The 21,622-nt window shown below is 30.1% G+C and overlaps 1 protein-coding gene across 5 annotated transcripts in view; it reads left to right on the top strand.

Moving 5' to 3' along the window:
- capt (adenylyl cyclase-associated protein 1) overlaps nt 1-21,622 on the top strand; it is a 107,102-nt gene that overhangs the window by 65,506 nt on the left and 19,974 nt on the right. For 3 of the 5 annotated variants that reach the window (XM_014431347.3, XM_014431346.2, XM_067051984.1), the window contains one exon: nt 9,847-9,972. Coding sequence is in view for 2 of the 5 variants with exons in the window: in XM_014431346.2 (XP_014286832.2) it covers nt 9,847-9,972 (126 nt within the window). In the remaining 3 variants the exon portion in view is untranslated. Of the gene's footprint in view, nt 1-3,337; nt 3,425-4,788; nt 4,930-9,846; nt 9,973-21,622 lie in introns of those variants that run through there. The other 2 variants (XM_014431349.2, XM_014431348.2) reach the window with 2 other exon arrangements.

Genomic DNA, 21,622 nt, shown 5'->3' with positions numbered 1-21,622 from the left:
GGGGTAAGAACGGCGGTGCCTCGGCCAGGGAGCGTGAGTGCCTCTCTGGCAGCTTTGTCTGCGAGCTCGTTATCAACAATGCCAATTACTCTTTTAAACTATTACTCTTCGAAGGAGTAATAGTTTACTTGAAATTTACTAAAATAAATTGATTTCTAGTTGTTCGGACAAATTTTCATTTGCCATATTTGTATTCATGTGTGAATAAAAACTACTACCCCTACGAGGATAAGTGTCATAAACTACTGTATAGAAAGTTAAATTTTCTTTATTTTGAGTGTTGACAGACATATGTGCGTCTGATTGGTCTAATGATATATTTTATAAGTTTATTTTGTCAAATATAAAAATTACTACTCAAACAAAGATAAACATATTAACTATTTTGAGCGCTGGCAGACATCTCGACGTCCAATGGTTTCTGAAATGAAGTTTTTCATAAATCAAACTTATTGTTCGAACAACTATAAATCAATTTATTTTAGCAAATATGAAGACTACTATTCCTACGAAGGTAAAGGTCATAAAGTTCTTTATAGTACATTAAACTAGCTTTAATGTGAGTGCTAATAGATATCTGTACGTCACATTGTTCCTGAGATATAGATTTCTCAAAATAAATTAACTAACTACTAATCTTTCAGAAGATTTTAAAGAAATTTTGCTTTTTAAAAAGCTATATCTCGAGAACTATTGAACTTAAATAGCTCTTTCAGGGCTAATATTTCAGCAAATTTACTCTTCTTTAAATAATGTTCTCTTAGATTTTCTAGTGTTGTTAGTAGTTTTTAAGGTATAGAGCTCCGAATGAAAAATTAAGGTTTTGAAACAGCCGCCATTTTTTATTCCCCCTACCTATACTTGGCAAACTCATCAATTTTGACTAGTAATTATACCTAGTTTTCATTAAAGTAATCAAAAATTGGGGTGAGATAACTGCCTTTTTTTCTTCCCGCCTCTTGTACTATAAACGTCTGTGGCTAGCGCCCTTGCTCAGTCTCTACTTCCTTATAGGACCAATGACTCGGTTAAGAGAGAAGCGCTGGGATCTTCTAGTGTCCGGCTTTTTCCGTCTTATGTAAGGGGAGAAGCTCGATTAGGAGTTGACTATCACGAGTGTACATCTGATGAATGTTTTAATGTGTTATTTTACTCTTAAGTTTAATTTTATTCAGGTTGTTTTTTTTGTTCCCCCTCTATTTATTTTTTTCTTATTATTTAACTTATGTCTCTGTAAATATGGTGTGAACTTGCTCTCTGATTTTTATTACTATTGTTTAGAAATATACAACATAATGTAATATTATACAATAAAGGAAAAAAATTCTTTTTACCTATTTTTGAGGAAATATTTTTCCCAATGGAATCTTCTCTTCTTTTGTTGATTAAAATCATGAGAAATACCTTGGGCTTTTTCCCACCTCTATATTAATTGTAAGAGCTTCCTTCAAAGAATATTTGAACTGGCAGGACGATAAGCATGACTCAGACGCCATCCAGGTCAGACCTCTCTCTCGTAGAGAAAGACATCCATATAAGGCTCGAACTACCTTCGCGGTGTCTGACCCCATGTCTATCTAGCAGTTCTTATGTATTCTAATGTCTATCTAGTAGTTCTTAGAGACTCCATTATTGCGAAGTATATATAATTTTTTGGTTGTATAATACGTGAATATGTCCATTAATATTCATGAAAGAACTTATAAATTTAATAGCAGGAAGAATGGTAAATAAATAAAATAAAATAACTGTTTAACTGTGACGTGAGTAGCTCTGGCTTTCTACATTGGATAGATATCAAACCTTGTATAATTTTTGTCAGTTAATAGACATTAACAGAAATTTCAAATGTCCATTTTTAGTGGTTAGTATTTTTTTATGAACAGAAAAAAGGTTTCGTTTTTTTTTTATACTCTTGTCAGGAAACTTTCATGCTCAGTTTTTCTGATTTATATTTCTGAATTAAGACAGTGGTTGTGTTACTACAAGCTTTTGCTATATAGGTATGTGATTAAATACTCTTTGCGTTTAAAAAAAAAAATTCTAATTTGATGTCTTACAAAGCAAGCCTTAAATGGTATATAACTATTGGTGTGAAAAAAAAAATATTTTGACCGTAAATGTTATACGTTTATCTTACCCTTATAATATTTATGTTTTTTCTTTTTATTCAATGCTAAATACAGGTTAACAGAAAAAAAAACCCAAGTATTATCAAATGTATGAATAAAAACAAATAAATAAATGAATGTTGATACTTAACACGATTGATAGTCTGAATACTTTATGACTAGAGACCTAATATTCACGCTGTAAAAAATAAAAAAAACGCATAATCTTGCAGTAAAATCCCAAAATGTGTATCATTTTATATTAAATGTCCAAATCCTTAAAAAAAAATGTATTGTTTAAAATTATTTCTTGCTGTATTTTTAACTAAAAAGTAAGACTGACAGGTAGGAATTTGCAGACTAGTACTAAACAAATATTATCCATAAGTATATTTGAAAAAAAAAGTGAATTCACATATAAAATTAACATCATTTTAGAGGATAAACCTGGTTGTTGGAACAAAGATGCATTCATTGAATTAAATCTTACCATATTTTTCTAACTCGAACTGATATTAAATGTACAAGTGAGAGTGAGAAGTTTATCTAAATGTTATGTGTTTATCGAATCCTTATAATATTTATGTTCTTTGTTTTTAATTGAAATATACTTACCATTAATATCAAATTAATTAGTAATTATACCAGTGGATCAGGATGAAAAGAAACATTATATCAACATATAATAAAAATTATAGTATAAATATGATTTATAAAATAAAAATATTTTAAAAATAATATTAAATAAAAATTGTATCTGAACGAAGAAAAACATAAGTTCTTGAGCAGTTTTACCCATCTTTAATCACGAACCTGATTTGTTTAATTTAATTACTCATTTATCCAGTCTAGCTCTGATGAAGTTTATTTATAAATTCTGAAAAAGTCCTGATCGGTTAGCGTGTTCAACCCTTATGTATTAGTTGGTTTACATTGGAGTACAACTACGACACCTCAGATAAAAAAAAAATAAAGTGAAATTTCATTGTTGATCTAAAATAATTTTAAATTATTAACAGTAATTCTTCTTTGCTGTATTAAACGAATATTTTAAAGTGAAATTAAAATCATGTTACCTGTAAAACAAAAATGGCTGATTGTGTGTTAGTCATAAACCTTAATCATGAGAGGTGATATATGCAAGTACTTGTGAGTGTTGATAGCCTTCCTTGGTAATGATGATAAATTTATCTCCCTCCTTCTGGTTTATATATAAATGTTATCTATTTAACTTATAATAACGTTTTGAAGTTTATCGGGAGCCTGACGTTCAGCTGGTGGGTTTAACGAGGCGGAGTTAATGAAGCTTTGAGGTAATATAAAATGAAAATCTAAAGTGCACATTGTTATTATTTATTTTTAAAAAATTGAAGATTTCTCACTTTCAGTTGTCTAAGCAATAGCTAATTTTATTATTATTTATTCTATTGTGATAATCTATTGGTCCTTCTTCGTCATTTTTTTTTTAGTTTATTCTTTATCTTGTTGTTTTTAAATATTTACTTAATTTGTCTGGTGAAGGCTATTTATTAATGTCAACTCTACTTAAACAAGGTCTGGTAATTAGCCAGCTACATTATAGAGTCCCATCAATATAAGTCTCTTTAACGTAAGTTGCTTACAACACCTTTTTTTCTAATTTATTAAATTTTTTTAATAGTAAATTTCTGTAAAAGTTCGTTTTTTCTGTGTCTAATTATTGTTTTTAATTGAAATTTTAAAGTTGAGTATTTTACCCGTTATGAATATACAATTATATTATAGTTGAAATATAGAAGTTCTGCTTTTGTTTATATATGTACGGAGTGTATAATAAAGCTTATTTTGTGAAGTGGGAAAAGTCTATGTGAATAATTTAAGTGTTTAGGAGCGGGACCCATAACTAATTTTGAGCACTTTTTGAAGAGAACTAAGAAACTAAAAAATTTCTACAAATTTAACATTTTAGTTTTGAGTGATTTGACCTTAGAAAAATTACGTCTTTAATTTTTTTTTGCCTAACTATTTTACTTAGATATAAGTGAAATATAATTTTATACTCATGATAAATTTTGCAAGTCTCACATTGCGACACATATTAAGTATACGTACTAAATGTGTATAAGTGTGCACTTTACAAACTTGTATATTTTATTTTTGCTTTGTTGAAAGTTGTTTGTTCTATTTAATTATTAGTTCTTATCATTAATACCCCAATGTAATCTGTTTGCGAGATCAGTTTTACGATCAGCGTGTATACTAGCACTGTGATACTCACTTTTAAGGTTCCTAGAAAATAGTTCAGTAAATTAGGGAATTGAGATGGACCTCCGAATATTAATAACGATACAAAATAAAATATTTTCTGTCTACTTAACGACATATCGCCTAAGTAAAGCGGAATATGGATTAGAAAAAATGACTGATGAGAACGATAAAATTATCCTGAGAAATATTGTTCCCAATTAATTGGTTGCCAAGATAACTTATTCTTTTATTATGTTAAAAATAATCTTCAGTATATTTATTATATCGAGTATATTTCAATGTAGTGATAAATAATAAGTAGTGACCAATTAGTTGCCACGAATCCTGATTTAGAGTGCTATTTTAATGACTACACTCAATGGGCAGTGACTCGACTGACTCACTCTATACAAGGTCAGTACAGCTCAGTCAGTGCCGAACACCTGTGCGGTGTGGAACTGTGTCGTCTGAAGTTAGTTCTAGCATTTTTTAAATTTTACTAATTTTTTATTAAAAGTGTTTAAAGTTGATGTATTAGTGCTAAAATATCGCTTGACCTGTGTGCTGTTCCAAGTTTAAAATTGTGGTGGTGGTAATAATATTTTTTATTTTTATAAGAATATAAAAACTACAGAATATTAGTCTTTTATTTATTATTATCATTATTAGAATGCATAATTACTATAAATATCTTTATTAGGTTGAATATTTCAAATATATATTTGTGGTGAATTTTTCGTTCTGCTTGAACCTGAAATTTGCTGAAGTATTATAAAAACTGGTGAAAAGTGATCGTTGTGCTAATATTCTGTTGCATACTTCTTCTTCCGATAAGATAACTTTTATTACAGCATACCCAAATTATATATATTTTTATCTCTTTCAATTATTTGTGACACACAATTCTGGTCGATATATATATATAGGGTGTTTTTTTAAGCCCGATAGAACTTGAAATTGTAAAAAATAACACAAAAAATTAAATTGTAATCAAAATTTTTTTTTTATTCGAAAGATCAATACGTGACATTAACATTTGAAAATGATTTCGGGCATATGGGCACCGCGGCTGTTCTTGACGAAGCGCATTCTGTAAAATTGTGTTCAGCGATGAGGCGCATTTTTGGCTTAACGGGTTTGTTAATAAGCAAAATTGCCGCATATGGTCGTGCGATTTGACACCTCTCGATTATTTCCTGTGGGGCTACGTGAAGTCACTGGTTTATGCTGATAAACCAGCAACAATTGACGCCTTGGAGGCCAGCATTGTTCGTGTTATTCGTGACATACGGCCAGCAGTGCTCGAAAAAGTGGCCCAAAATTGGACGTCCAGAATGCGCTTCGTCAAGAACAGCCGCGGTGCCCATATGCCCGAAATCATTTTCAAATGTTAATGTCACGTATTGATCTTTCGAATAAAAAAAAAATTTTGATTACAATTTAATTTTTTGTGTTATTTTTTACAATTTCAAGTTCTATCGGGCTTAAAAAAACTTCGAACTTTATTTATTAAGTAATTTCGTATATGCTGGCACAATCCAGGTCTATTGGTATTTGAGTACTACATGTACATTCAACCTATATATACAGAACAAAATAATGAATAAAATAAAATTATGACAATAGTTATTAAGAAACTTTACATCTGTAAAAATTAATTATAGTATTTATTAAATACTAAAAAAAATCTTAATACGCATTTATACCTATGTGAAAATTATATTAGTTCAGATATTCAAACTATCTTGTTCTTTTACTAATTTATTCATTATTTTAGATGGTTCTGTTTACTTTTTGTAGTATTTACTTGATTCAGATCTAAGCTTGCCCAATCGTTAAACAGATCCTCTGGACACAGGTTTGGGTTGGAAAATAGAGCTGGTAGTTGGCCAAACCTATTTCTGTGAGTTATCTATTACCGCTGGACGTTTACGTAACTCCTTTTATCTTTGTTATCTCTTTATTAGTTGGTGCTGGAGGTATCTGATTGGTTATTTCGGTGTTATGGATTGGTCATATGTTCAAAATAGGTTACTTCCTATTGGACAGGTGAACATTTGTTTGGAATTGATAATTGAATTATTTTGGTTTATATAAATTACGTTTCTGTGTCCAAACGCATCGGGTGTGTGATTTTATGAATGCTTGTTAATTTTTTGATCAATTTCAATTTATTGATAGATTTGTTACTCATTGTGTTGCTCTAAGTAGCTGACAGGAAGAGACGAGTATCCAACAGGTTGTAGAAGTGTTCTTGGCATATTGAGGCTGTGGAAATTCATTCCATATATGGCTCATTGTACTAGAACAGGGTCGGCAAACTTAAAAAGCTTAAGAGAATACTTACTTCATTGAAAGTTCATGGAAAAATTATTAATACCATACGTATATTTTGATAAATATTATTTTTATTATAATTCATTAAATAAATAACAAATCAATTTATACATTTGTGTACTTAATCTATTCATATATAATTCGCATGTAAGTATTAAGTACTTCAATCAAGGAGAATAATGTGCTAACGTCTTTTAACTCCTTTGAATATGAGTAAACTCCTCTTGGCTTTCCGTTTGTCTTTTCATAATTTTTGATTGCTATTAGCATCATATTTGAAAGCAAAGGGCTTTTTCCTCTTTCAAGATTATTAACTGCAGAAGCAAGACATACATTTTCATTTCCAGCCAAGTCTGACAATTGAATTTCAAAAGCTTCTATTTCCATTTAGAGCGAATGGAATGTTAATTCCATCATTTATCCATTGAGAGAATCTGATCAATTCTAGAATTTCTTGCAACTGTTTTGAAATCGCTTTAGAGAAGGTTCATTCATTACTGAAATTAATTTTTAATAGAAGCGCTTTTGTTTTGTGTAGTACCATTAGAATATCGTGTTCTTGAAGATTCCACGGAATTTTGCGTTATTTTGGGTGTGAAGGAGAAAGGAATGGTGGAAGGGTTAAAAAAACTTATGCTTCATCAGTTTTTTGTTTATATCTCGAATACTATGTTGTTTAATGAAAAAAATATTCTAACCTAACTTGAAGTATATGAAATATGCTTCCAAAGTGGTTGTTTAACTTTTTTTTAGTTCCTGAAATTATTTTTGCATATTTATTTTTGAATGTTTGGGTATGTTCTTTTTTTTCTCCTAATTTGACAGTATAACTGGCAGCTATTATATCAAATTAGGCATTATAATAATCAAGATGTAATAATTTTTAACGAATACGAGTAATAATTTATTTCAACTAAGAGTAACTTTTAATTAATATTTTTAAACCCGGCAATTTTTTTTTTTAGTGCAGAAATGGTTTTTGGAATGGTTAATTTGACCCTGAACCACGATAATGTGACTTTTGAGTCAGCGTTAGATATTTACGAATTTAAAGAGAGTTTTGTTTTTGAGTCTGTGAAAACTATTGGTTTTTCTGCAAATCGCGTTTTAATGATGCCGCACATCTGTCCAAATGATGCTGAATACAAAGGCTTGCAGGTGGGGTCACCACAGAACTGTTTCCGTCCCTATTTCAAGTTAATTATTTGTTTGCATTTCTTTATGTTTATAATTGATTTTGCTAAATATTGTCGATACCCATACATAGGAAATTATTAATTTATATTAATAATGATTAATATAAAAGCTAAGATAATTGTAAATTGTACTGGATTTTTTTTTCTACAAAATTTATTATTTTATTATTTTTTTATCTTTTAATAACAAAACTTCTCTTAACGGACACTACTGTTTATCGGAACCCCTTCTTTACGGACAATTGTACTATGGTTTCAGCCAACAAGGTTAAATTTAATCCATCTGAACATCGATATTGCGGAACCCCCTTCGCTCTAAACGCGGAAACCAATTTCATTTCCCATTAGGACATTTCACTCCTCTATATAAAAAAAAAAAATCATAAAATATGAATGTAAAAATTCACAATTTCGGAACTGAATTTATGGTGCATTTATTTTTCACAAATTAATGAGGAAGCATTATTTTTTTATATATAAATTGAAAAATCTTTTCATTGTTGAATATTTGTATACTTTTATGTTGGCTTTGGTGGAAAACAAATATTTAGCCTACTTTATAAGATTTTAATACGTTTCATCTAACTTTATATTCTACGAATGTTGACATAATAAATAACTATAGTTTAGTTTTAATTTTAGGTTAAAAGTTTGTACTGAAAACAAAATACGTGTCAAAAAATCTTTATATCAATTAAAAATAAAATTGTTGGATTGTAGAAACATTGTGAAAAAGTTCTAGAAGTTAGAAATATATATATATATATGTATATATATCAGAGAACGATGGTTGGAACGAGGAAGTCACTAGAACTAATTTTTTTTTAAATTTATTCCAAGTAAACGACAATGGTTCCTATTCATCTCTATTCTCAGTCCGCTGGTGTTCCTCAAGGTTGTATCCTCGGTCCCAACTTCTACACCGTCTATACAGCTAACATCCCAACCAATCCTAACACTATCCTCACCACTTATGCCGATGACTTATGTGTGCTCGTAGTTTATAATAACCTTTTAATTGCATCCCAAACTCTCCAATCCCACATCACAAGCCTCGAAGAATGGTGTCGTAATCAGAGGATTAAAATAAATCCCATCAAATCACCTTTATCCGTAAACCTACGGACTGCCCTACAGTCTCAGATCCCCTACAGATCTACCTTGGACTACATCTGGACCAACGACTAACCTGGAATTCTCACACAAGACTGAAAAGACAAGAAACGTCAATTTTGACTATTACAGCACTTATTGGACAAACGGTCTAAACTTCCAATTTATTACAAAAGACTGATCTACATGACTTTAATAAGGCTAATCTGGACATACGGAGTTTAGCTTTGGGGCTCCACTAAACCTTCGAATTCCTCTCGTATCCAATCCTTACAATCAAAAATCCTCCTCAATGCTCCAATGTCACAAATAAAATCATACATAAAGACCTTAATGTTCCTTATGTAACCGATCTACCTCGAACCAGATATCATTCCTTCCATTATAATCTCCCAAACCCACTAGTATCTAACCTTGCTTTCTCTTCTATTCCTGACAATCCTCCGAGGCGCCTGAGAAGAAGATGGCCACGAGACCTGCCAATGTAAAAACTTCATTAGAGTGCTACCAATTGGTAGTTTCGCTACACGTCTGTATCACTCCATAGTAACATAGTCAAATTTACTAAATGTATATTTATGTACAGTTGTAAATTCCAATAAAGATTATCGTATGATTTTTTCTGGACTTACGAGGTATTATAGCTAATATTGACGATGGTCATATAGTTCTATTATTTCATTTTTGTGTTTCTGTTTATATTTACCCCTTCTTAACGGATACCTTTCTATAACGGAAAAAGTATTACCTGGTGTGTCTGTTACATACAAGTTTCACTGTATATAGACAACACTCGAATTCCAATTAAATTTTAATTCTTATTAAAATTTATGATATAGTATAAAGTATTTTTTATGTTTTAGGACCATCGGAGGAAAACTTTCTGGGTGGACATTGTGCCGAACTCGAGAGTCTGGTGTCTAGGCTCGAATCTGTAGCCACCAAGTTCGAATATCTCCTCTGCAAACTACCTGCTTCCACGCCTTCAGGTAATCGTCTGTTAATCTTACCTAATTGTTTCCTGTTTATAAATATTCAGTTTTCTTAATTAGATTACTAACTAAAGTTAATTCAGCAAGGCTTTTGTTGTTTTCCTTAATCACTATGAATGTGTGGTTTATTTCGCTAATTGTTCTTTCAGTTAGATTAATTTCAATTGTGAGAATCTTAGATGAGAAGCTTATAGAGTTCATAGACCTATTTATTATGATTTTTTTTTTATCATAAGAATCTATTTAGGATTCATTTATTTGTAAAATATTCCCTTGTAGAAATAAAGAGAGTTTTATCTTTTCTAAAAGGTTATAGTATCCGTAAATGTTTGTTATTTGAAATAGCTACAATTGCGGGAGTTGACCTCGATATTAACTGGTTGAGAACTAGCAACTTTCTTAGGTTATTGGCGTTTCGAGCCCGTATATAGTCCGTAAAAGACAGGTTATTATACTGGTTGGTAAACTGTCTTAGCTGAAATGTGATGTTCATTTTGTGGTTTCATTACAAAATAAAAGTTATTCCTTCCAGGCCGGACTTGAACTCCAGATTGCAGACAGACTTACTACTTTAACCCGTGTTCAGCCGTTCATCAGACCTTTATTTTTTAGAATTGTAAAGATCTTTAATGTCTATCATTAACCAATAACATTCCGGCCTTTCTCCAACTTGTATGAGTTATTCCCACCGCACTTGACTCTAGAATTGCTGGTTCCGTCACAAAATAAAAATTAACCTTTCCAGGCCAGATTCAAAATTTTTTTTTCTGTGCAACACCGTGTTTTCCGTAAGCAAAGAGTTGTTAACATTTTTTAATTAAATTCTTTAACTAACAACATTCCCCCTCTTACATACTCCCAACTAGAGTTATTTTACAGGTGCTTCAGAATGCTCAGATGCTGACTTAATCCACTCTTCCACCACTACTCAATATTTTTTATTGAATATTTGTATTTAATATTTTCTTCAACATATCTTTTAAGCATTTTTTTGTTATAAAAACCGTTTGTGTGTTTCTATAATAGTTATTGGGGATATTGTATCGAGTTCCCGCCACCTGTCTGTTTCAAAGTTATATCAATAAAATATTCATGATTTAAGCATCACTAATACTAGCAATTTTTTACACAACTATTAACAATTATTTTAAAAATTTGAAGGCGTAAATAAATAATGAAGAAAACTTTTAATAAATAAATATCATATTAAGAGGGAGAAAGAAAGAGTGATCGAAAACCTTCTCTCGGGACTTCGCACTAGTATTAGATAAAAGCAATTTAAACACATTTATTTGTTCGATGGATGCCTAGGCAGTTAGTAAGCGTCACAAATCATTCTTATCTACTTCTGGACATAAAACACATCATCCTGACCGCCATTCACACGTTTGGATATAACTAACCATTTTTCGCACCCCGATAACGTAGTTTACAAATAACTTTACAAACTGTTTTTTGTTTATGGTTATTTAACAATTTTGTTTTATTGCAAATCTTTTAAAGTGTATTCATCCTTTTATTAGTTAAGAATTTAATGATAAAAATAAATTCTGTTTTGGCTTGACTGTGATTTAATCCTTCATTTTTAAAATGTATTTATATATATATATATATTTACTATCCTATCCTCATGAATTTTCTATTGATTTCGAGTTAGGAAAAATATCGAGCGTTTCTCGAATTTTACTTTGTACCTTTGATGACCCTGCGTGCTGCCAGTAAGTGATTACCTCACTGAAGCTTGCCGTGTGGAAATTATGATTAAATTAATTAGAAAATCCAAACCATTCGCTTGGAATGCTGTTGCTACATTAAAAACGGTATTGCCTAAAAGATAAGGTACCATGAAAAAACAATAAAACATGTTTAATTAAGTCATAGTTTTATCAAATTTATTTTACCATAGTCCTAAATTTGAGATCTGTCATGGAATATCGTAAGTCAATGAAAACGTTTGAGCCCTGAGATATGCTAAAATTTTTTGATCAATTTAAATAATTATTTTTGTTCCGCATTTATATGTTCATATAGTACCAGCATCTATTACATTAGATTAGTATCTTAAATTAATAATAAATTAGTAACCTAAATTAGAAAGTTTCTTATGTAAAAAGTACAAATATAAAGCACGTACTGTGGTCAAGATTCTCGAATTAATAAAACCTGACGACTTTCACTAACTTTTTTTATTCTTTACTTAAATACGTATCATAGCTCAAAAAGACTTTTTCTATTCCCTGTTTTCTGAATTATATGTATTGCTGAATAGAAAAAATAAATGCTCTATTTATCTGTTTTATCAACGTTAAATTAGTGAAAGAAATTAATAAATATTTTCCTGAAGCTATGAGGTAATAAATTTGACCTTTCTGGGCCACCTGAATGCTCTCAATTATGCTTGGCAATTTTTCACGGTGCCTCGGGTGGTTTTTTTTTTAATTTTCATTCTGTGTATACGAGGTCGCGACAAATCGTGGATTTAGCTTAGATTTTAAGCAGCTTTAAAAACTCTGAAGCGACAGATTTTAGGTTCAAGCTTTTTTTTTTTTACTTGAAATGTTTATTTATATAACATTTTTTTTACATCTTAGTCTTCGTTGACTTTAATCATGTTGGGATTTCAGAGAATCATAATTTTAGAATGATGAAAGAAAAAATTGTTAGCAAAGGGTTTATAGGCTGTAAATGTAAAATATACTAAAACCTAAATTTAATATTCCTCGGCGGGTTGATGAATCTTAGAATAAGAAAATAAGAAATCTGGTTATAAAATTATGTAAATTAAATTTTTACCAAATAAATTAAAAAGATGTAGGATGAGGGTGTCAATATAGCTGATGATTAAATATTTGTGATAAAAATAAATAATGAAAATAAAATTAATCAAGATTTATAGTTCAGGGAAATAAATTTATAAAATAAAGAAATTTAGATAAATATTAGTTCAGCTCTTACTCCTTCCTTTATGTATTTAAGTTAAGATTACCATCCTAGTTTTTTTCTGATATAGATATAGATATTAAAGCTAAAACTAGTGAACATAAAGCTTCACTATAACCTTTTCATAGTTAATTTAAGGTTAAAGGAACTCCTATAGGATATGAAAGACTATTCCTTTATGACATTATCTTTGTATTGTATGGTTATATATGAGCTATTAAATTTATTACAGATAATAATAGCTTTATCCTTGCTTCGTAATTTGTTTTTATGGGTTCCTTTTGTTATGTTAGAAATTATTGCTACTTAATTGTTTATCACTTTCTATTGACACCTCAGTTGGTTAATGTTGAAATATCTCAGGATGTTCCTTTTGCTAGGATTCTTGTTTTAACCAGTTATGGTAGAAAATACTTCATACAGTCAACTATCTTCTTCCGATTTGTTCAACAATAAAGAAAGGAATCCGAGAAGGGGTTTCAGTTTTTCTAAATTCTAGAATCTGGACGACAAAAGGCGGTACTTTATATTTGTACTCTAGTCCATAAGGAATTATCTAATTTAAGTTATATTCTTTATTCTTTTTTACTAATCTCGCGTGGCTACTAAATCCAAGGACTCGAGTTCGAATCCGGCTGAGCAGACAATTGTTTTTCTGTAGCCGTGAACTTTGTTTTCTGTCTGAACTGTTTTATTACTGAATAATATATATATATGTTTATATTTGTGTTGACATTTTTTTTCTTGACTGTTAACGATATTTTTTTTTCAAGTTCAATCATTAAAAAAAAATTTAATTATTTATAATTCTGTTTTCCTCTCATGCCCTAGAGTGAAATAGTCAGCAAAACGGAAAAAACGTACCTTTTTATTTTTGTAATTTTTAATTTTATATTGCTTTGTATATTATTGTTCAATAGGTGATAAACAAAATATAATCAAATTGATTCTGATTTGTACATTTTTACTCATTTCGGTAAGGAATTAAAGTTTCTTCCTCATTTTGTCCCACCTTCTTTTTTCACGATTATTTTGTTTAATAGTTTTTTTTTTTTTTTATTGGTTGTGTTGGTTACAAATAAAAAAAAAATTAGTTGGAATAAAATGTGGCTTAGTAAATTTTACTAAATCATGTCGGCATTTTTGTCATCAAATTATGTTTTATTTCGTATTTATCGTATATTTTCAGTATTATATTACATTTTCATCTAGAAAAATAGTATCTACAGAATTCGGAAAACCTTATGGCATATATATGCCTGAAAATGCATATATGTATATCGTCGGTACTAAAAAGTGGTGTATCTGTAAATTTTGCTATATTTCGTTTCGTTACATTTCAACATGGTTTCTGTTGCCTTCGCAACGCCCAAAATACCTAACTTAATATGCCATCAACATCATAATTGAATCCCTTTCTACCACGGCGAAGTGTGAGAGTGCCCTCTATAGTGCTTGGACCAAGTTTACCTCTTCTAAACCAGCTCCCTCTTCCAGCTTCAGCACGACCACCTGAATGCTTCTTGCACGTCTGCCTCCAATATATTCTAAATGAATATGTGATATGTCTAAGTAAAAATATAGAATGATCAATTGAATTGTATCGAAATTTGATATTAGCTGCTTCTTTATATTAGCCGCCATGATTCAAAAACAGTGTTCTCAGATATTTTTAGATACGCTGCTTTGGCTTTTTACCGACGATATCTATCATATGATATTATATTTCATTAGCCGAGAATTTTTAAAATTGACCTAGAAAATATGGATAAGGGTATTACCAAAATATGTTATATAACAACTCTTCCATTTTTATCCTTTCCGCAATTTTTATGCGGATATTTTAATTTTTGTTGAAGTTTTAAGTACTGGTGGCATTTTTAAGTCAGTTTTATTTCATTTTCTATTCACTTCCATGCTGATAAAGATTTTTCTTGTTGAACGCTCATGTTTTTCTCAAAATTTATCCACGATATCAGGGCCGGATGGTTAGTTGCATGTTGAGAGAACCCTGACAGGGGCGGAAGGAAAATCCGATACACCCCCGCAAATCGATTAAGAACGGTGCCTTGTATATCCGCCGTATGGGATAGCGAAATACCTTGTAATTAGGCTCACCTCTCATCTACTTGTTTGACGTAGGGTTCATGTTGTGTTCGTACTACACTGAGTTTTGTAGATTTTTTTTTCTATAAATCTATTTTTGCTAAAAAAAATTTTTTGAAGAGAAAAACGGTTTGGGCAACCTCAGGCCGATAAAAGTAAATGTGATTTTGCTATTGTTTTGACTGTGTTTTTTCCCTTTTCATTATTATTATTATATTTTTATATATTTCTTTTTCATGTTTATAGGTAGGCACATCGTTATTTTATTTTATTTATTATTTTTGTATGAGTATATTTCTTATATATGAAATATGAATGTTCACAATGATGGCATTTTCATTTTGTCCCTAGCGTGGTAGATTGTAATGTTTATAAATCCTAATTTATAGAAATAAAAATTAGAATTTCTGTTCACCCGTTTGCTTTGAACAGCCCTGATGAAGCCCTACAAAGTGGGCCGAAACGTCGGAAAATAAATAGTTGTAAAGTATTTTTGTTTCTCCTTTGACCGCAACCCTGACCATCTTCCTATATATAAAAATTAAATAGTTTGAGTATCACCATTTCTTCCCCTATAGTATCTTTTAAATGATAAACTTGTTATGGTGTAGATTTTTTGTTAAAATGATCTCTCTAATTCACATTAAATCAAATAATATCTAAGATAAATAGTATAATTATAAAAAATAATAAAAATCAAAGGAAATGTGATTTGGCCTGCTTGAATGTTATCATGAAATACGGCCCGTGTCTTCATTGGGCTTGACACCTCTGAATTTAAGTATTTTTCTCGATTTATCTTTCCTGATAAATATATTTATGAGAGTTTAAGACAGGAAATATTGGAATGACTTAATAAAAATAAAAAGAGTTGAATATCTAACCATTTTTTTTTTTAATATCTGAGGAGCAGTCATAAAACCAAATATAAATCACTTAGGTTTTCATCGTCTCAACTTTTCCTTTTATTATGAATATTATCGTGTTTTTTTTTGTTAATTGTGATTATAGAAGTAATATGGCAGATATGATTTCTTATTTCTCAAAATATATTATCTGTTGATCGTCAGTAGAATGATTTTGTCCTTTTCCAATGCATACCATTCTTCGCGTTGAGCGATTTAAAAATAGAACCATGTCGCGTGAATCCTTTGGAAATTTTTTAAATGACACATCTTTTAATATTAATTACCATTTATTATAAACTTTATTCATTTCAAATCGCTTTAAAAAGTATCATTTAACATTCGTTTTTTATTCATAGTTTATTATCATTGTGAGGTAGAACAGCTCCGTACGAATTAATTAGTTAAAGGAACAAAATATATTGAAGAAAAATTGTACTGTAAGTAGAACCAAAACAGTGATATAATTCGTTAATGACTGTTTGAAAATAATAAATAACTGGTGATATTAAGAAATAAATTAAGACTTACTAAACTTTGATCTAGTTTAAAGTAGAAGAAAATCTTTGCTAATGTCCATAATCATGAGAGATAGTTGACCGTGGATGACATACGAGGAGATGGTTGGTGGGTGCGGTCAAGAAAATATATGTAACCATAATATTAGATAAAGAAGCAAAATATCAGTTAAGTTTAACAAAAGAAATGAATAGGAAAAATTGAAAACAACAATAATAATATATGGTGAACATAACTAATAACGTGGGTAAGGAAAATTGAGAAAAAATAGAAAATAAGGGGTTTAAAATAAAGATAGGGGAAAAAAAGATTAAAACATAAAACGAACCTGTTATCTTGTTTTGTTCTTAGCCCTGATAAAGGCTTGAAATTCTGACCGAAACGTTGGCACAATTAAATAAGTTATTTCAACTTATTTGTGTTTTATTTTGATCACACCCCCCAACCATCTTCTTTGCTAAGGTCGTTACTTAAGCATTTATAGTAGGTTGTCACTTAAGATAGGTAACCTAATGATATTTAGATAATCCACTACGACAAAAATATTTATTTTATTTATAAATTATTATTTTTTTTCCAAATTCAAGGGTTATAAATAAGTATATGAAGTTCACCCTCATTTAGTTTTGCGTACATTTCAAGGGAAGTTTGCTGATTCTCAACATATCTATCTATTTTTCTTCAATCATCACTTGTTTCTATTCATAATATTTAATGTCCTCGTTATGCTTTAATATCTGTGATTTTTAAAATAATAAAATTTATTATAATTCAAGGCCTTTTTTAAAAAAAAAATAACGCTTAATCACTTTTTTTGTCACTGATATCTTCATATTTATCCTATTAATTTATGGTTTGGTATTTATTGCTATTTGGTATTTGCTATATTATTATTGGTACTTCTATAGACGACCAAGTGAATAAATAGCTGTATAATTGTATTCAATTGTATAATAGACAACTTAATAAAATTATTTGAATTTTAAATCAGCTCATTTATAAGAACATTTTTTTATTTGTTTATTTTTAACGAAAGTATTGGAAAATTTCATAATTAAATTTTAATAATCCTTCTTCCGCTAGGTGTCCAGTAATTCAGAGAGAGGGACACGGCTGTGGTTATTATTTGATTCGTTGCCAACAAATGAAATGAAGGGGGATTATGGCATTGACGGAAAATGGACATGTTTATTCCTTTATGTGCTTACAATAGCTTAAAGCGCATAATCGTACTTAGTCGTGTATATTTAGTCAACAGCTTTTCTAAATAATTTACGAAAACTTGTTTCACTGTAGTATATTGTAATTTTTTTTTTGTTCTAATATAGATAATTAAGTTAATAATAATAATTAATAGTCTTCAATATCTAACGGAATTCGGCATTCTTTAGATGACCTTATATCTTTCTTCATATTATGAACATATTATTTATACTGGTTTATTTGGAGAAGTATTTTTCAATTTATTTATTTCGAATACCTCACTCAAAAAATCTTCACCCGCTTTGATTAATCTCGAGTTCTTCTTTCTTTGCAACCAAACTTTGCCGTTAATAAAATTACTTCACTTTTTGGCTACCTTCATTTCTCTTTAATAAGTAATTTTCTCAGCATTCGGGTTTCATTTAAGCACTTTCCCTCAATTTACTCGTCCATTTTTCTCTTTTAGAAGTTCTTCATTTCCAAGTCTATGGCGCTTCCTTTGAGCTTAACTTGTATGCCCTTTTAATTTTCGCTCTCCCCTTATTTATCATCGCCTTTTAGTTTATTTAATTTAATTCTATTACCTAGCATGCTATCCCTTTCAGTTTTTTGTTTTTTTTACATGATTAATAATTTAAGTTATAATTATTTTTTTTCTTAAAGCTAGTAATTGTATCAATTGTATCTTCTTCTACCCGATCTTTTTGTTACGGATTTATCTAGATTTAGACTATTTTATAGGCAATTTATGTTATAATCATTTCCTGGTTACTATTGTCCCTTAAATTACATATACATACTTATATTTACAAATATGTGAACACACATACAGCGTTCCATTGTATATGTTCTCTCCCTTAACCTCTAATATTTTCTTTGATTTTCGCTGGAAAATTTTTATTATTTTATTACTTTTTTGGATTCAAATGGTTCTAAAAATTGAACATAAATAATATCATTGTGATAAGATGTTTGTTAATATACGAGGAGAAGATGGTTAGGAGCGGGGAGGGGGGAGGGGTTCAATAATAATATAATACACATAAGTAGAAATAACTTACTTAATCGTGCCAACGTTTCAGCCTTCAGACAGAATTTCTGGCCTTCATCAGGGCTAAGAACAGAACAAGATAACAACCAAAGAATAGAGAAAACAAGGAAATATAAACAGAATGACAAAGTAAATAATTTTAAAGAATAGAATTAATAAAATTAAAGTGATGAAAGAAGTGGAAAATACAATGTATATGTAGGTAATTGAATAAGTAGGTAAAATAACATAATTAAGGAAATAAAATATGAATTTGAACTTAAATAATGCAAAGAAATATGAATATTTTAGTTTATTAATAATTTAAAAATTAAAATTATGGGAAGAAAAAATAAAATTGAAAGAAAGAAAATACATGTAACAAATGAAATATGTAACCATTGTTCTATTCTTTCCCCTGACGAAGGCTAGAAATTCTGGCCGAAACGTTGGCACGATTAAATAAGTTATTTCATGTGTGTTATATTTAGACCGCACCCCACAACCGTCTTCTCCTCGTATAAGTCATCCACGGTCAACTATCTCTCATGATTTTGTGTGTTAATAGTTAACTTTTATTTTGTTGATTGTATTTTTAGTTTCCATGTCAATACATTAATGGCTTTTCGTTGGATAGCTGATTGGATAATCACGCCTTACATTATTTCAGTGACGCAAGTCCCGTTTAGATAGTATTATAATTTTTATCTCATTTCCTGAAAATAGTTCAGTTTGTGATAAGTAGAAATAGAAACTGTGATTTATGGGTGTCAGTAGAAATATTTTGCAGTGGCATGAATTTCAACAATCGATCAAATGTTTCAGTTTCAGTTTCTACATTATAATGTAACATAACTTATAAGCAATTTTCGCCGCAGAGAACATATAATTTTTTTTGTATTATATAGTTTCATTGGTATTATTATGGTGCAAAATTATATTCTAATAAAATTTTGTTATCATCAAAGGAAATTAAAAAAAAAGTATCCCCCTTCGTTATTTGCGGTTTTATGTTTCAAGATAAGTAGAATATTACCACCTAATAATTAAAAAAAGTCAACTTATCCGCAGTCTTCTGCACGACGTTCGCCATCCGCGACCTTTCTGCTAGACTAGAAGGCCAATTTTTTTTCTCAATAATTTGGCACCAGAGTTTCTCGTCAACCAAGGGTAATTCTCTGAACTCGGAGAATTTTTCGAAATGGAGCTGATTAGAGATTTCGTATGGTGCAGTTTGGAGCTTTTCTACCTGAGAACGGGCGGGACCATTTGTTTTTTAGATTTAGCTCAAGTCACAGGTCACCCAAGGATGATCTCCGGAACTCCCTAGTTCTCCTCTATTTTGTTTCGAAATTGCAACTTATTTGAGGTTTCATAAGCCCATGGCTCGGGCATTTTTAGAGGGGGGAAATGAAGTGTTTAGGAATCAGCATACCAAAGCCTAAAAAAAAACTTATAAAATAATTAATTCTATCCAATTTTTTTTTTTCAAAATTAAAACTTTTATAGAGATGTACTTCACATATATTATGTCTCTCTTGATAAATTATTTTAAAGATAATTAACTATCGTACAGTAATTTGTATCGTTGTTAGTTTCTCGAGCCATTCGACTTTATCTCTCGGAATCTTCTATACACTCATTTGAAAGATAATTTGTTTGCAGAGAATTATGACTCGTTGAGTTCTGTACGGTAAGTAACGGTAGAGAAAAATTACAAGATTCTAAGTTTTCAAATCTTGAATCTGATGAGTTGTTAGCTTGTTTCCCAGACCGTATGATGACCTTATTATTTGACAAATTTGATTGAGCCTAATGGATGATTAGCTTGAACATTGAAAAATGGGACTCAAAAGTTTTTACTCTCTGACGCCCACCAGAACCACCGGATCTAATCCTGAATGGTAAAAATGTGAAATGGAATCCATCCAGTGAAACAGTAAGATACCCTGGGAATTCACCTAGATCGCCGCCTTACCTGGAATCACCATATCAACATCAAACTAACTCAAACTTATGCAAGGTTAGCTATCCTAAACAGAAATTCCAAACTAAAACCAGAAACAACTGTTCTTATATTTAAAACAATTCTCAGGCCACTGCTGATGTACGGCTGTGAAGTCTGGGAAGCGGCATCGTATACGAAAAGGAAAAAACTACAATCTTTTAAAATAAAGTCCTAAGAATAGCAGTTAATAAGAAATAGCCAATTGCATCGCGAATTACATATGGAGTCAATAGAGGATTACATCAAAAAACGGTTCTTGAAGTTCCACTCCCAGTTGCCGACAGTTAAAGGAGCAGTGACCTTCAACCTAGGAAACCCAACCTCAACCCGAAGACTGAAGCCCAGACTGCTGCAGGACATTCTGTTATAAATTTGAATAAATGTAAAATTAATTTGTAGTCACACTACCTCTATTTTACTCATTCTATTTATTCATTATTATTATTTTTTTAAATTTTCTTCTCTCGTCCCTTTTTTCAAATTAACTTGTTTCTTTTTACTATTAGAGGGCAATTGTTTGTTTGTACCAATATCATTATTTTTTGTTATCAATTTTACTTTTCTGTTTTATGAAGAAGCATTATTCTTATCTATTTATTTATTTTTGGTCTTCTTTTAATAATAACATTGTATATAGTTAGGGGTGTCTTTTGTACGAGACTATACCCTTTATTTTGTTGATGATAAGCCTAGAAATTAAACCTATTAATTTAAAATTTTCATCGGAAATATATATTTTGCGTTGACCAAGTTGTATAGAGTAAGGATAGAAATAACTATTTAAGAATTCTATAGCTATTTTTGACGACCGTGTGGAGCCCTAACAATATAGTAACAAATTATTATATATATAGCTATAGGTACCAGATGTGCTTATACTAAGAATGCTGAGTAAGATCTTTGCTGATCCTTTATAAACCCCACCGAGCAATCAAA

The sequence above is a fragment of the Halyomorpha halys genome, unplaced genomic scaffold (assembly GCF_000696795.3).
Source record: "Halyomorpha halys isolate HHAL.00 unplaced genomic scaffold, Hhal_1.1 Scaffold965.1, whole genome shotgun sequence".
NCBI lineage: Eukaryota > Metazoa > Arthropoda > Insecta > Hemiptera > Pentatomidae > Halyomorpha > Halyomorpha halys.
The sequence above is the reverse complement of the archived record's forward strand: the minus strand, read 5'-3'. Positions and strand labels throughout refer to the sequence as shown.